Here is an 18,145-nt window from a genome sequence, read left to right on the forward strand (position 1 = left end):
TAGTACTGCAGTCTTATGTCTATTTGGGATTTTTTCATCAGAGGTAATACTGGATCCCAAACTGGTGGTACAAAGAATCCATCTTCCCTGTTGAAATTAGGATGTTTTTTTAATTTCAATAGCCTCTCGCAATATCCTGGGTAGATAACGGACTTCTTTTGCAAGGGCCTGGGGTTTGTCAAACTTCATTGAATGTGTAGGTTTATCCATGACATGCTCGCAGACTGCAAACTTGTTTATGCGACGGTATTTGACATCAGCTATATGTTCTTTGAAGCGAAGTATTTGTACCCACAAATACTTCGCTTCGTTTGTCCAATATAAGAGAGACCGCACTCTACAAGCTTGACTTGACTTGCCTGTCACCCATAAGTTGACAAATCTCATGTAATTTCACCAGCACTCTTACCCTTCAAAATTAAACTCAGCAATGCTCACATTACTGCTTGGCGGCAGAAATATGTAGGTAAGGTTCTTCCGTGGATGAATTCTTTCAGAAGGAGTTCTACTGCTGCTAAAAGATGTAATATTTTTAACTTGTCTTTTGTTATGTGTCCCAATTGTTTTCATGATTCAATTTTGTTTCAATACATTTTTTCCGCAGTTTCTATTACTATTTTTATTTACAGTTTAATTTTCTTTTTTTTTATATAATATCAGTGACGGTACGAACGAGTCGTGCACTTGATGGTAAGCTACACACCTGTCCGTAACAGTTGCAGTGCCACTCAGAGCTTTAAATCGCAAAGATCTGAGGAGCACTGCCACTGCACCGGTCATCCTGACACATAAGTTGACAAGTCCCAATGTGACTGTAATTTCACCAGCACCCTTACCCTTCAAAACCGAAACGCAGTAATGCTAACATTACTGCTTGACAACAGTAATAGGTAAGGTGGCAGTACTTCCCTGAACGAGCTCTACTGCTGTTAAATTTTAATTTCATTTATTTACATACACATGCAGTAGTTCAACACGGATCCTTACTCCACATAAATGTGTAAGATTACTTCTATCAAACAGTGGTAATAGAGTCAAACACCCACACGCAAAATAGGCGCCTTGTCGTCGAGTTGCGGACACCAGCCCGTTACACCAAGTACCAAGTAGAGTCAAACACATATTTTACTCTCGTTTAAGACTCGAGTTCACTACATGCTTGACGATACATACATAGCATAATTTATTTATAATAATAATAATATAATAATAATAATAAAATTATTTCAGAAGTGCATCCATATTTCTTAGTAACAATAATCTTATCAACTATGTTAGTACCATCACAAAATTATATATAAAAAATGTCACTTCTCACACTTAGTCTGTGACCCATGTCACTGTATCCAGTGACTGAATATCGAACTGTCATTTATATCAGTCACCGCGGTCAGAAGACCATTGGCGCTGCCACGCACAGGCATCATCAGAGATGCGACTCACTTGCGCAAGACAGCATGAAAGTCATCCGTGCGCGCCTCCGAATATAATAAAGTCCAATGAAAATAAAATGATGATAAAATCAAAAAATATCTGGTAATGGAAATGACACACGAGACGGATTCCTGAACAGTGTACCTTGTGTTTGGGCGCATATGATTCGTTTTAATGAAGACTTATTTTAGGTTATCGTTGAGGAGATTGCGAAAAGAAAAACCACGGATAAGATTCTTCTTTTTTTAATTAAAAAGTTATAACATAATTATGTTTTTTTTATGAAGGCAAGAAGATAATCAACCGACATACGTAGCTATTTTTTTAAATGTCTAGATAGTAAACACAAAACTCCAATAAAATATGTTTTTCCCGTGCCCCTCAATAGAAACAAACAGTTTCAAAATTTCATTACACTTTACGTCTGCGGGAAAGCAATTAAAAAAATGTCTCAACTGTTTGATGTGCTCCTCGTTTTCAAATGCCAATTAGCCTTTTTTTTCTAGTAGCACCTACAATAGAAAGAAACTTTGCAATGAGTCGGCTATTAACGCTGCATTTTAAATGTAGGGGAGACACGTGAATTGTCTTAGCTATATCGTAATGGTGGCAGTAACAGGGACAAAGGGCTGCATGTATAGAGTCAACGAGCTGTTGTCACTTTTTAATTGCAGTTAATAAAGTTTAAATTCAAAATACGTTTCTCCGAATTATGTAATAATTTTGCATCTATTTGAAATTAATAATTGGTTAATAACGCGACTGACGGCATCGCCGGTCAAGCTTGCTTTCTGACCATCATGATTTAAATAAACAGAGATAGATGCGATAGAAACAAGAAGCCTAATTTTTAATTTGCCTTCCTAAAGGGTGCAGTTAAAACAACGTATTTAATTTAATTGACTTCCAGAATGAAGGGTTACATCCCTAAATTCTGTCAGGGAGCATTGTGGCCCTGGCATCATTGCAATAAAGTTAAATGCCACGAAAAATTACGTGGGGGTTAGATGCGTATGCTTTCATGACTAAATAGGATTCGCGTACCCCGAGTCTTAAAGCCATTACGCGAGGCATTTCATTGAATAAAATGTCTGTTGTTGAATATTTTGTGTGGTGCTCCTGTGTCAACGCGGTGAATTTGACATTTTTATATCTTTGAATGTGGTAGAGTCCAACTACGACCTTAAAGTTTTTTTCTTTGGGCAGACTCGTGCCCAGAAGTGGTATAAAGGCTTGATGATAATGATAACCTTGAGAGCTCTACGAAAATAAGTATTTTGATCAGTGCCATGTACCCTAATTTATTCCAAAAATTGTATCTAGTTCGTTTTAGTTATTTTCGTAACCGCTAGGGTGCTGTACAATTTGGTTTAAAAAATTATCAGATATTTTACGTTCACTACGGATTATCATCAACATAACATAACATCAACATGCTGACAGCAGAGTCGTATTGCTTGCGTTTATTTTTGTGTTATAATATCCTGAGAAGTGTTTTTTTTTTATATATAAAATGTAAGTGCGCATTTGATCTCCATCTCACCTGATGGAAAGTTGCAATGAGGTGGACGATAGAGCATGCCCACCTAAATAATGCCTATTTACTCTTTCCTTAAAAAGGCCCAAGTTATAACGTTCAGGAAACAAGTCTGCAGGCAGGGAATTCCACTCCATAGCCGTTCGCCATATAAATGTGGAAGCGTAACGCTTTGTGCGAATCCTTGGAATACCACAACATAGGGATGGAACCCAAGCCTACGTCTGGTCTCCCGATGATGGAAAAGGGAAGGCGGAATTAAATCGCGTAATTCCATAACACTCTCCGTGATATATCCTGTAAAATACCAATAAGCAGGCAACTTTACGGCGGTTACTTCAAGGCTCTGCAGCTTCGCCTTCACCAATTCCGAGGCACCTAAAATATAGTGTAGATTATCAATCACTTCTATCAGTCAATATCTATGGGGTAAGTAATACAAGTTTTAAAAACCTTGGCTATATATACTAAACTATATATTTATACCCCTTATACATTTGTTACAAATATTACAATGCTTTAAAAATTATAACAATGGTCAGGCTCAAACAAGAGCCTTTCAAGAACTGCTAGCAGAAATTCTATAATGAAGTATTGCTATTAAAATTATACTAGGCGTTCGTTTGATGTCTCGCGTCTACCTCATTTTGAGTTTATGGGAGGTACGGAGGTAGATAGAGGTAGGAAGTAGTGATGGAGCAAAAATTGTACTTGTTTTGCAAATAACCCTGTATATTGGATATTAATTAATCAATGTTCACGACATTCTGTAGATATGACCTAGAAACAGATCGAACATAGAGCTTCCGGTTAAATTGCTTGAATAAACTATGCTTGGTAGGTCAGTCCTTAAATATAATGCAATAATGCTTAAAAAATATCCTTACACCAGATTACCATAATTAATTGATATATACATAAATCAAAATTACTGCGGAACCGGAATGTGAAATCGGAATGTAATCAACGCACAATAATAGCAAACAGGTTTACCGGAACTAATACTCACAACCACAACAGCGAATTGGGTAAATATTATTCTGATAGAACGTCTACATTTTCTGTGTATATGTACAAACATACTACAAATAGCACCTGTACTAGCACAATTTACGTAGCTGCAGAACAGAACTGAAGCGAATTTTTGTGAAAAAAATTGTATGTAGCTTAATGTCCTTTATGTCAACTGTGTAAAGTACAAACATGGACCAATAAGTCTAGAGGACTGCTAATCTCCATACTTCAGATAGTACCTAACTCTGAAAAACGGATTCCGTCTTACATCTAGATGACGCTGATCGATAACCTGGAAGTAGTTTATATTATGTAAATGGCCGAGGATATCAATTAATTCAACTTAAGTATCAAATATAAGAAGTAGTTTTCCTTGTAATATTATTTAAATATTGATCATAAGCTAAAATTATTTTGTAAACATTGTCAAATATGCGTGTCAATAGATGGCATTGTGTGTTACAAACTAATTTATAAATTAACGCTTCCTAATATGGATAGATGGCGCTAATCCCACACAAAATAAAACAATAGCTGGCACTGTCCATAAAAATCTATGCAATAAGCGCCATCTAGTTGATTTGTTTGTTATCACTAGAAATTGGAGTAAAAATTGCCTACGTGGCCGAACGGTTACCATGCCGAACTGCCACGCAAAGTTATCGGACTTCGATTCACCACAAGGGTTCGATTCCCGAGCCGAGAGCAATATTTATATGGCCTACATTTATTTCTCTCGTGAGTTTGGGTGTAATTTGTGGTGGTCTATATGTGTGTCCATAGTACCTGCGACACAGGCTTTTCCTAGGACGGGGCTATATTGAGTGTGTGCGTTATTATTTTTATTAATTGCAGTTTGTCAATGTAAAACAAATTTCAGTTACAGAAATAACTATTTGGTAATTTTAATTTACCACGCTGTGTCGTATGTCGTTCTGATTTATATGTAGCGTAACGCACACAACGCGTCACAACGAATGACGACATCGCAACGCAAGTGTTACTTAGATGTAGTTGAAGAATTTTACTCAATGACAACTCTCTGCCATAAACACGTAAGTGAAACTGAAAAAATTTATCAATATCCGCATCCTTTCTCGTCGACATGTATCCTGCGTATCCTTACCTGCGGTGTGCAGACGTGATCCTTGACCGAAAGTTAAAAGTCCAAGATCACGGTTTACCAAAGAGCGATGGAACGCAGCAAGACCAAGAAACTGCTCTGTGCTCGAAAACACGCATAATCGATGTTGAGAAAAAGACTGCCAGGTAGAAATGGGGCTGGGCTGGACACGTCTGTCGCATGCACCCACAGAGATGGGCTCACGCAACCGCTTGGTGAAAACCTGAGAACGGCCAGCGACGACGAGGCAGACCAAGAAGGAGATGGCGGAACGACTTGGACGCTTATGTAAAGGACTGGCATAACATTGTGTCGAACAGTGAACTGTGGAAGTCAAGTGGAGAGGCCTTTGCCTAGCAGAGGGACACAGTAGGCTATTAAAAAAAATCCGCATCGAACGAAATCGTTATCGTACTAAATACTCAATCATTTCATTGCTCTCTATACCTAAGTAGAATACATAAATGTTACAATCAATGTATGTACATACATTTAGTAGCAGTATATCTCCTTGTGAAAGAGTTCATCCAAGAAAGTACTGCAACCTTACCTATTTCTGCCACCAAGCAAAAATATGAGCATTACTGCGTTTCGGTTTTGAATGGTAAGGGTGCTGGTGGACTTACCTGCAGGCACATGAGACTTGTCAATTTATGTCTCAAGGTGACGCGTGCAGTAGCTGTGCCATTTAGATCTTTGTAATTTAAAGCACGGAGTGGTATTGTAATTGTTATGGGCAGGCATGTCGTTTACCACCAGTCAAACGACTTGTTCGTCCCATCACATTCACATAAAATCTGTATTTATAAGAAAGCTTATCGTAGCTTTGAAAAAAAAATATTTTGGCTAATTGTTATAAAAAGTAGGTACATTTACATTGTAATGAAGTATTTTCAATAAAACTATTTAAGACATTCTACTTTATGTATTTACTTACACTAAAACATTTAATAATTAACCTGTACTACTTAAACATTCCATATACTTCATACGAGAAGCAGCGATTACACTATTCGAGCAATTATCAAGCCACGTGCCTCGGTTCGATATAACGACATTAGTGATTTTAATTGACGACGATTTGAAGTTCGCTCCTAATGAGACCATTCCGCAGGTGGCGCCATCTACGTGAGATCGTGTGCGCTAAATTGCCAGTAATTGTTGGTGAATTTCTCAACATAAGGTACAAAATTGCCTTCAATTTAAAGAGAGAAATCGCTTGCCACACTAAATTGCAATTTTCGTGCTATAACTAGCTTTAGGGCATTTTTCCCTTTACGCGAGTTTTTCTCCGTGTACGTGAGTAACGTGTATTTAGCAGTGGTGTTTGCTTTATCGACCCATATAGCAAAACGCGTCATGGGTAGCGTCAGGATAAAAGACTTTTATTTATGAAACTTTTAAGAGATAGATATAATCTATCAGACTCATTTATTTCAGACTTTTAGGCTTATAAACTTCGCCAATAGGAGGGAATAATATTTCGTTTATTGAAGTCGAAAACGATGCAACAGAAATGCAAAAGAAAGTATGTAAATAGTGACCGGTTTGCACCTGAATGCCACTTTCGATCGGGCATTATCGATGGGCTACATTGAAAAATGAGGTTCAATTGTTTTTGCACCCTATTTCGGCCGAGCTCTTTAGTATCTTGGAGTCTGTAGTGGATATTGATTGGGGTCAGGTGAAGTTGCAGACGTTTCTGGCCTCATCCAGTCACATTTTGTGGTTTGTTGGTGAAAGTCTTCCGTCTTCCACCGTACGTCTTAAACCAATATTTAAATTGGTAAACACTCTAAACACAAGGAATTAGAAGTCTACGAGGTCAACCCTACCACAGATGAAAGACGGAAAAACCAGAACAGCTTGGCTCCTGATACATAAATCGCCGTGTCTAATAGGAAGGGCAGCTTGCGTCAAGTCGTGATAGCTGAGATTACGTCAAGCATGGATTGAAATACGGGCTTTCAAATATGTGTCTATTAATGGTTTCGATTTAATTTTATTCCTAATTCTACAGATGATAAAAATATAAAGTAGCCAAAACGAGTGGAAAATATAATTATATGTTTATGCAAAAGAGTATTTTTGTGGCTATTAGACATTTTTGAGTAGACAAATCAAAAAAACATGAAAAATTCACCAATCACAAATTTTACCCGTGGTATAATAAATCCATATATAATTGGGTCATTCGTATACATGAATTTATCACACGAATATCACAAAAATAATACGAACTACATGAAACATATAGTGAAATTTTATAACTCGTTCTATTTAAGCATAAAAATGTTATCGACAAATATTTTCGTTCAAATATTTTGACAAGTATTTCGTTCGTAGAATCTTAAACCTCTGCTAAAAAGTTGTCATTTTGCAGATAATGGGACCTCATTACAGATGCGATAACCTAACCTCCGGTTAAAAAAATCGACCTCAAAAGTCATTCATCCCCTAGTTTGCCACCCTTAGAGGTGGAATATTTTCTTGAAATTTAAATGGGACCACATCTGAGGTACCTTCTTTCCAACAAAAAAAAGAATCATCAAAATTGGTTCACAAACGGCGGAGTTATCGCGTAACATACATACAAAAAAAATACGAATTGAGAACCTCCTCCTTTTTTTGAAGTCGGTTTAAAAAAATATTACTTACACCCTTTGTTCTATGGGATATCGAAATGATAACATTCAGCAGACCTGAGTGATTGCTATCATTATCATTCCGGCGGCAATGAAAGAGCCGATGTTTATGTTACACATCATAATATGCTCGTACATTCAGTTGATTTATTGATAGACTAGTCTACGAAGAAGTAGGCGTTTGGAGATTTATTTTTCAGGAGATATTATTTGCTCATCGGCACTTTTGACGATCAACTGGATATCAAATAACCCTAAAACAATTTTAGAACACTGCTTATTTTCCACTATTGCCAAACATTTGAATAGTACAGACATTTTTTAAATTTATAACTATAAACGACTAATAACGCATATAACCAAGTTGCGGGATAAACAAGTCAAGCGTCTGGTGGTAAGCGATACGCCTGCCCATAGCAATTGCAGTGTCACTTAGAACTTTAAATCGCAGAGATGTAAGGGATACTGCCATTGCGCTTGTCACCTTGAGACATAAATTGATAAACGTGCGGACATCATGACGATAATGTAGTTCATTTTAAATTAATAAAGGAACCCCGATACACATACTTACAACAGGTAATTGCGTATACATATTTTTTCATCATTCAATTATAATGTGCATCAAATATTTAAATGGAAATTTTCACTAATGAGTTTTCAGTACAGCATAGCCCTAGCACTCAAATTAAAAGCAATAATGTGAAAAATGCAATTTAGGTGTATCGGTGTGTCATCTCACAGAATTACCATTACTCCTACTCCGTTAAATATGGGTTATACCGCCAAAGCGTTTGCCATAAAATCGCTATGAGCTCGAGCACCGTCGTGGCCTTAGCACGTTTACATCATTAGCTCGCGGGTGTCTGAAACTGAAACACCGAGGGTATGGTATATAAAGGAAGGGAAATCGTGGAACCAGTGGTCAGTTTCCTATCTGGATCCTGCTTCCAATCAGGCACAGTCTAACGAAGTGATGTGATCCTATTCCAGAACCAAACTGTTGTATCCGGCCGCAAACTCAATTCGTGACGGTTCCGAAAATAGTATATGACATATACGAGTATGACAGCCGCCACATATACATGCAGCATTAGGATAACGTTTCATGACGAACATTAAATATTTAACATTCATGAATATAAATAGTGTAGTGTCACAAAGCAACGTGATGCTTTATAGCGGTACAATAAAATTTAGTTAGAGCAGCCTAATGACTAATTGTAGCAATATTATTTGTAGCTTACGTAATCCATGGATGCGTGGTTTAAATTCCAATAGACTTACACAATTCTATTTTTCTTTGCAAATGTTAAATGTTAAGTTTGTATGTGTAGTTGATTATAATAAAATTCCGTAGTCGTCCATCATATCGGAAATTGGTACTTTATAAAGAAAATACACACTTATTTCAAATTATCTGTTACAACTTTATTTGACGTGATTTGCTTACCACCATTTTAAAAGTCATAGTCAATTTACAAAAATAATATGTTGTAATATTTATGGTACATTTTTATGATTTTAATACTTGTAAGGTATATCATTAATTCATTTTATGTTAAGAATAATATGTGAACCATTTACCTATACTATGAGTACCACGGAGCGACGAAATTCTCTCCAGGGCTTTACCCAGAACACCCAAGCCAGAACCAATCTAGAAAAGTTCATATCCCAGTTTGGACCTACCAGGTACGTCCTCATCTTGCGTCCGAAATGTTAACCGTCTCAGGGTGACGGGCTCATTGGCAGTGCCCCTCAGATCTTTGCTATTTAAAGCTCTGAGTGGTATTGTAACGGTTATGGATCGGCGTGTCAATTACCACCAAGCACACGACTTGCTCATCCCATCATTTGGTATCGTAACAAAAAAAAACCATGGATACCAATCCATAATAGACCACTACTATAGTTGTAAAGCAGCGATTATGTTTTCAACTACCCCGTACGTATGTTGTATGTACGTACATTGTCTGAAATACGTACTCGACGTCGAGCTACAAATTTATTTGACATCATTTTAATTGAATTTTGATCTTAAAGCTCTGGAAACAATTTAAATAAAACTGTTTACAGAGACAATGATAATGATGTAACTTTCGATATTAAGAGTCTATACAACCTCAAATGGCTTTAGTTGATTCCGCATAAAAGTGAAAGTGTTGAATCAATAACTTGGAAAAATATATAGTAAAGCAGAGGATACACACTGATTACTATACGGTGTGAAAACGTATTACGTAAACGATACCTAAAAAATTTCACAATAGAAAAAAAACACAAACTTACCACGAAATTTTACAAGAAAACCGCTGTAATCAATAGGTGCTTTACATATACCAAAGATTTCTTTTTACATCAACTGAACTAAATAGAACACGTATATTATACGATATACATTTTTCAAATGGCATTAATTTCGTTTGTAAAGAAATAAATTCTGAAATAAAGCCAGTATATCTGCCGTTAATGAACCGTATTGGTACGGGGAAAATTTGAATTCGAGCTGAGGTAGTATCGACTCTTCAAATTAAACGCTTGAAGAAGCGCTGCAATCGCTTGTGTGACGCAGCAACCGCGCGTCTGTAGCACTTCAGTAATTTTTAGTTCACTAATTGTGACTGTAATAATGGCGCGCGCGTCACGATTGTGGCGCTGCAACGGCGCTGCAAAATATTGTATGAAAATTATTAGTGGCTCGGCTGCTGCGCCACAGTGGCACCACTGCAGCAGGGCTTTTATAAGCGTCTAATTTGAAGGCACCCTATATTAATACATATTTAAGTGTTATTTTGTACTAGCTGACAACGTGGCGAAGTAAAGAAATATGTAACACCTACCGACTACATAAGTGCTTACCATTTATTAAATTACTTTTACTCTAATAACTTAAGTACTTATATGTCCTTAAGGCGACCTACTGAGTCAAGCTGTCAGGCTACATTTATCGACTTTGTACATTTCTAAGAAGTGAGAAACAGGAATACGCAGTTTTCATGATCTGTAAAGTAAAATGAAAAGACAAAATTATTATATTAATACAAAGATCGAAAAAATATAAAGACAAACCCCTCGACCCGTCATGATATTCAACAAAAGAAAGTAAATAAGACAAAATTATCTTCACCTGAAACTATAAATAAATCGCTTAAACAAAATACGATGTCCATCTCTCATCGAAATTGCTTAATTAGCTTTTTAACTGGCAATCTAGAGTTTTGCCTTTAACGCTGTCATTTATTTAGTCAATGCCTAATTGACAATCAGGATTTTAGTCGTATATCTAGCCAGACTGACGTCCACTAACCAAAAACGCGGCTAAGTGACAGATGGTCAAATAATCGTTTTAAATAGCAAAAAATGGAGCATAAAATTCTCTGTCATAACCAGTGACTTACAATTATATGGACCTCGGGTCCGCGCTAAAAAGTGTCCGAACTTATAGGGCGTTAAAATCGTATACAGGGCGTCATTCACGCTTTAGTCTTCGTTTGTTCGACTGACAGCGAAGCAAGCAAAATTAGACAGTACTGCGATGACATTACAATTTAAATTCAACGTTTTAGCTTTTTATATTCCTTTACATGTCACTACGTTTAAATAGGTTGACTTGGGACATTTTTTTCGTGGTTTTTGTATTAGACCCGTCGTCCATTTATTTGTAAGTCAATGGTCATAACAGTTAAAATTAGTTAACGTGTTCGATTTATCGGAACTTATCCTAACAATGCATAGGTGAAATATCATTAAACAATTTCAATATTCTAAAACTGGGTTATGGTTTTTTATGATATCTCAAAAAAATATTTTGTCACTTAACCCCGTTTTAGTTAGTGGACGGCAGCAGATCAAATGGCGCGTAGACGTTTAATGACTTGTATGAGCGAAATCCGCTAATGATTTAAATTTAATTCCAAGAATTGCCGCATGCAACATCATTATTACCACAATGGCTTCAAAAGCAGCGATACTTCATTATGTACTTTCAGTTCAGTGTTTTATTTAGGTTCGCTAAGAGGATTAGAGATTAAGTGCTTATAAATAGTTTAATATAAATAGTGTAGTAAGTGTAAGACTCTTGTAACTTTGGTTTTTACAATTTTAATTTATTTTCTTTTAATTATGGTCAGATATTAGCAGATGGATAGCTGATTTAATCATTTTCACTGTCACATATTTGCAGTAGCATCTTAGTAGCAGTAGAGCTCCTTATGAAAGAGTTCGTCCAGTGAAGTACTGCCACTTTACCTATTTCTGCCACCAAGCTGTAATGTGAGCATTACTACGTTCCGGTTATGAAGAATAAGGGTGACAGTGGCAGCGATCCTCAGGTCTTTGTGATTTAAAGCACTGAGTGGTACTGCAACAGACGTGTCACTTACCACCACTTTTGACGTGGCTTTATTATACCAAGGGTACAATACACATAGGGCGCAGTATAAGTTTCCGGAACTGGCCACTTACATGAACAATATTTAACAAGTAATTACAACATTTAAAAATGGAACTCTTTGGCTGTAGAATACAGTTTGTTTCATCTGACTGTCACTTGTTTTTACATTGTGGCGTCATTTTAAAAATCAGTTGTCCACATCACCATGGATTTAACTCATGAAAATCTTCGTAGTACGATTTTCTACGACTTTAAATGTAATTCAAGAGCTCAGCGGAGCTTCTCTCGGCTTCAAACTGCTTTTGGCGATGAAGTACCATGCAAGACGACTATTTATAGCTAGTTTGCAGAATTCAAACGCGGTCGTGTGAATCTCAGTGACGAATTTCGTGATGGTCGCCCGTTCACTGCTTTGAACAACAAAAACATCGATGCTGTGCACCGTATGATCAAAACAGGCAGAAATGTGACATAGACATCTTTAGGCATAGACATGAGTCAAATACAGTTAATACTACACAAACATTTGGGTGTGAAAAAGCTGTGCTCTCGGTGGATCCCACACAATTTGACTGAGGCTCAAAAAACGGATCGTGTCATTTGCTGCAATGTCATGTTTACCAGATTCAATTAAGGGGCATCTAATTTGGTGTGGGACATAGTAATAGGTGACGAAACATGGATTTATAGTTGCGATCCCAAAACAAAGCAGCAATCGAGCGTATGGGTCTTTCGAGATGAGCCGAAACCAACCAAAGTGCAGATGATTGCTTCTTTTTTAAATAAAACTGGACACGTGGCTACTGTTGCTTTGGAGAATCGCTGTACCGTGAATAGTGATTGGTACACGACCATTTATTTGCCGGAAGTTATTGACAAACTCCGTAAAAATAACCGAAAACGCCGTATAATCTTGCACCAAAATAATGCCAGTTCTCACACGGCCAGCCAGACAAATGAATTTTTGAAGGTGAACAACGTTAACATTATGAGCCATCCCGCGTACTGTCCCGACCTGGCACCTTGTGACTTTTATTTATTTCCAAAAATTAAGAACTACCTACGCGGTCAACGATTTTCATCACCTGAAGAGGCTGTCGAAGAGTATGAAAAATATGTTTCACAAATTGTCACGGAGAAGTGGCATAAATAATAATTATTATTATTATTATTTTATAAATGTTTTCAAAATTGGTTTATTCATATGAAAAAGTGTATTAACGCTAACCGAGAATATTTTAAGAAACAATGAATTCATTTCTGAGCGTTTATAGTATTTTTTTCGTTTTCATTCCGGAAACTTATAGTGCGCCTCACGTATTAAAAAACAAAAATAATATAATCATAAAAAATAATTGAATATCAATTCAATAAAAATAGGGCTGATTAGCTGTAAAGGTATCTAACTGTGTGACGAAATACTTTCATAAATTTCTCATAGATGACTACGGCTAAAAAGTCGTTGAAAACCAAATACAAAGATACGACAACAAGCATAGAAAAATGTATGAGGTCCACAGGTTCGTTCCATGGTTAAATTGGCATAGCGTCTGGCACGGTTTGCCAAGAGACGTCGGTTCGAATCTAGCCAGATCGAAGGAATTTTTTCTAAGTATTTGATCTTTGTATTTTTATAATTATAACAAACTAGTGCAGTAATTTCACAAAAAAATAATTGAATATCAATTCAATAAAATTTAATATAATAATATTTTAAACGCTACAGCGTTGTTTCTGGAAAATCGTAGCGACAAAGATGCACAAGATTATAGTTAAATTCTCACCGCAAGAAAACTTTCCAAGTTCAAATGAAACATGTACAGATGAAGTTTAATAGGAATGTTAGCTCGTACTATAAAGAGTTTTAAGCTCCTCTTAAACGACTGGGATCTAGGTAACCAATCAATATTGTAAGCGGATGACACCAATAGTCCGCTCTGAAAATGAAAGAGACAATTAGTATCGAGTTCTTAGGTTTTCACGATTGTTACACATAGGAAATGAAACTATTTTTCCGGATTCACCATCAGTTTGGGCTCCAGTATTTCCTCTGAAGAAAAATCCCAAACAGACTTATGGCTGCAGTACTAATTACTACGTCTTAATTTATTCTAATTTCCATTATTAATTAATAACAAATTTAACATAATAAAAATTCATATTGTTAAAATAAAATAATTTGTAAAACAATGTAGCGTAAATTGGAATGTTTCTTTGTAAAATTATAAATAAGGTATTTAATTAATAACTTTTGTAACTATAGTGAAAAAATAGGTGGTTTGCGTTAATATTAGACATAACTGGTTGATGACTGTACCATCGCAGTCAACCGTGATCATGAGACCTGTAAAGGGCCTCAAACGTTGGTTTGTAACAAATATACGCGATTTAAATCCGGAAAAATAGTTTCATTTGCTATAGACAATTAGTAGATCAGAGAAACAGAGCTAATCATTAATGTGCTGCCCTTCTTACTATAACCAATGGACCAATACCTCAAGAGCTAATTGCAACGCAAATCGCAATACAAGACGGCGTAGTCGGGTATTTAATACCAATTGGCACACCAGACGTCGCGACGAGTACCAAATAGTTATTTTATAACTAATTTGTTTTACAGTGACAAGCTGCAATTTATCATAAAACTACTCTGAGTTCTAGTTATAACAAACAAATATACTAGATGGCGCTTATTGTACGGCTTTTTACGGATTCTTTTATTTTGTTTAGGATTAGCTCCATCTACCCTTATTAGGCAGCGTTAATTAATAAATTAATTTACAACACACAATGCCATTTATAGACACGCATTTTTGTCAAAGTTCAGAAAATAATTTTAGCTCATGATCAATATCGATGCCTTACTTTCTCGTATCTTATAAAGAGTGATTATTCAGGAGATGGCAAAACTTTCTATTTATTTTAAATTTTTTATCAAGGGTGTTAATTTGGATGCGTTACTTTAAGAATAGGTAAAAGCCAGTGTGTGAATATGAAGGAAATGTGATGCGAAAGCAGCTTGCAAAATTTGTAAGTACAATCCATTTTTAACCGACTTTAAAAAAAGGAGGAGGTTCTCAATTCGACTGTATATTTTTTGTATGTATGTTACGCGATAACTCCGGCAAATTTATGAACCGATTTTGATGATTCTTTTTTGTTGGAAAGAAAGTACTTCAGATATGGTTACATTTAAATTTGAAGAAAGTATTCCACCTCTTAAGGTGGCAAATTAGACGATGAATGACTTTTGAGGTCGGTTTTTTTTTAGTACTCTGTACTGATTAGCATTTCAATAACTTTGTGCTTTAAGATACGAGTATGAAATAGTAAGGCGACGATATTTGAATAACAAGGAAAAAAATAATGGATATCCACGACTATTTATATAATATAAACTACTTCTAGGCTATCGATCAACACCATCTAGGTCTAAGACGGTATTTTGACCTTTTTCAGAGTTACGATCTTTAGTATGGAGATTAGCAGTCCTCTTGAGTGGTCCATGCCATAACTGACGTAATTGACATTTTTAGCGAAATTGATTTACTAACTTATCTGGAATCAGTGAAACCAGATTTACAGCCCCCCTATAAGCGGTATTTTTACATCTTATTTGTTTTCACTTTTATTGTTAGCAAAATCTACGTAGGTAATTGACATTTTTCAAAGAAAAAATAACTTTAATTATCAATATTATGACGAGATTTTAAATTTACAATTTATATTTTAATTTTATTTTATATATATATTTTTTTATTTACGAGAATTTAATAGTACGTCCAGGGAAGTACTGCCACCTTACTTCTTTCTGCCGTCAAGCAATAATGTCAGCATTACTGTGTTCCGGTTTTGAAGAATAAGGGTGCTGGTGAAATTACAGGCACATGGAACTTGTCAACTTATGTACGTACGACGGGCGTATTGGCAGTGCCCGTCAGATCTGTGCGATTTAAGCTCTGAGTGGCACTGCAACTGTTATGAACAGGCGTGTAGTTTACCATCAGGCGCACGACTTGTTCGTCCCGTCACTTAATATTATAAAAAAATCACGAAAGATACCAAAATGTAAATGCGTTAGTTATGACAAGGAGGGCAATATGGTGTCACATAGTTTTGCTACGGTTTGTTACGGTTTAAGACATGTATAAATATTGATAATAAAACCGGGTATCGAAAAAAACTAACCTCGCAAAACTGGCTCGAATGAAATTGATTTTGCGCACTTATAAATCTAAGGCATTTGAGAAAAAACTTTGTCCAAATGTAACAATTTTTAGTGGATTAAGTACAAAAAATGATAACATAAGTCAACCCAAAAAGAGAATGACTAAATCGGATTTATCATGTACCTCACAAAGACCAAAGAATTTGTTTATAACCATATAGTGTACTTTGCCGCGAATTTTGAATCTAAATCTCATGAAGAAGCAATTGATAACCATGACACTTCCAAGCGGGTTGGTGCAATCGAGAAGGAAATAGCATCCCTTGCAGAAAATAGTACTTGGACTGTTATTCCTAATTTTTAGGATTTGTCTCTTTAACCTTAAGTACTCAAGCTAGTTTAAGTACCCAGTTAGCTGCCAGTGAGATAACGCAGCTTAATATAATCAAAATACACCGAAAACATAAGTACTTACTTCGTAAGAAAGCTGTGTTCCAAGCCATCCAGGTACAAAAATTTCAGTTGTCATTGCTCCCAAGTAAACCACCATAAATATAATATTTTCCATCGACGACGGCTGTAACCAAATATTCATTAATCATACTCAAAACAAGATATCGAAAATATTACCAACGAGTGGAACTTAACAGATTTTTTTACCAATAGTAAGCCATACAACACCGCGCAGATGACAGCTGATGACATACTAAATTGCACAAACATTGTCACCCTTATGACATCCGTAACCCGAGCACAATACCTAGAACAAGGAACACTTTCAATAGATTTGTCTGTAAGTCATTAAACATTATGATTTAACTATTATTTTATATTTAATAAATGATATTAGGAAAATTACTTCAAAACGAGCTCATAATGTCGTAAATTCTGTTTAAGCTTCGAAATGAAAATTGTTTCTTGGACATCCTTTGTCCCCGTTGCTTCTATTGAGTTTAATTTCATATTCGACAATTGATAATTGATAACTTTCAATTGAGTGATTGCCATCAGCATCAATCCAACGATAAAAGAGTCTATGTTTATATCGTACGTCATATGCCCGTATATTCCTAATGATTGATAAATATACCAATATATAAAATAGTTATCTCGATGTTCATCAGTCAAAAAATAGTATTTGCTTATCGGTAATTCTAATGGCCCACTGGTTATCCAATACCGAATAACAGGAAACACCGCTAGCGCAACGTAGGCAAAATGGCAAAAAATTAAATAGAGTCTGTGGCAAAAATTATATTGATCAATAGCTTTCTTGATATAGCTTTTGGAAATATCGTCATTTCCCTCGAAAGTGTTGCAGTCCAGATATTCAAATATCTCAAATATTTCAACACGCATTTTGAGTATCATTAATACTTGTGCAGTAATTGCCACCTCGTTAAAGTAAAATGTGGCTTCGCGAATAATCAAATCAATTTTCCTGGGACTATAGAAAAGGTTTAACGTAAGAAGAAAATTGTAAATTATCCATGTGATAAGCAAATACGTAGCAGAAACATATTTATAAAACTTGGTATATTTTCTTCCAGGCCAAATCCCAAAAATTTTCCAAAAGAAAATATTTAGTTTAAAACAATCGGACGGGCGAGTGGACAACATGGTGACAAAATTATTATGAACTTATTAAAAATGCTGTGATATTCTTATATAGTGTAATTACTTAAGTGTTACTCATTTATTCAAGCATCGTAACATAAGAAAGAGATCAACTAATAACTTAAATACTAGGGCAAGGGCTAGATTACATACCATGTATGGATTACATTTCATATTTGAAGAAAAAATAACCGAGCCATTTGCAAGACGT

At 35.8% G+C, this 18,145-nt stretch overlaps 1 protein-coding gene across 1 annotated transcript; it reads right to left on the reverse strand.

Moving 5' to 3' along the window:
- Positions 1–10,700: 10,700 nt before the first annotated feature.
- Positions 10,701–17,937, reverse strand: LOC113230422 (odorant receptor 2a-like). The gene is made up of 5 exons (XM_026464351.1): positions 17,177–17,937; positions 16,978–17,077; positions 16,793–16,894; positions 13,934–14,086; positions 10,701–10,757 (listed from the first exon to the last, which is right to left on the reverse strand). The coding sequence occupies exons 1-5, from the start codon at positions 17,935–17,937 to the stop codon at positions 10,701–10,703; spliced, it is 1,173 nt and encodes a 390-aa protein (XP_026320136.1).
- Between the last annotated feature and the right edge of the window lie 208 nt (positions 17,938–18,145).

Source organism: Hyposmocoma kahamanoa, unplaced genomic scaffold (assembly GCF_003589595.1).
Source record: "Hyposmocoma kahamanoa isolate Upper Pololo Valley unplaced genomic scaffold, ASM358959v1 63, whole genome shotgun sequence".
NCBI classification, from domain to species: Eukaryota; Metazoa; Arthropoda; class Insecta; order Lepidoptera; family Cosmopterigidae; genus Hyposmocoma; species Hyposmocoma kahamanoa.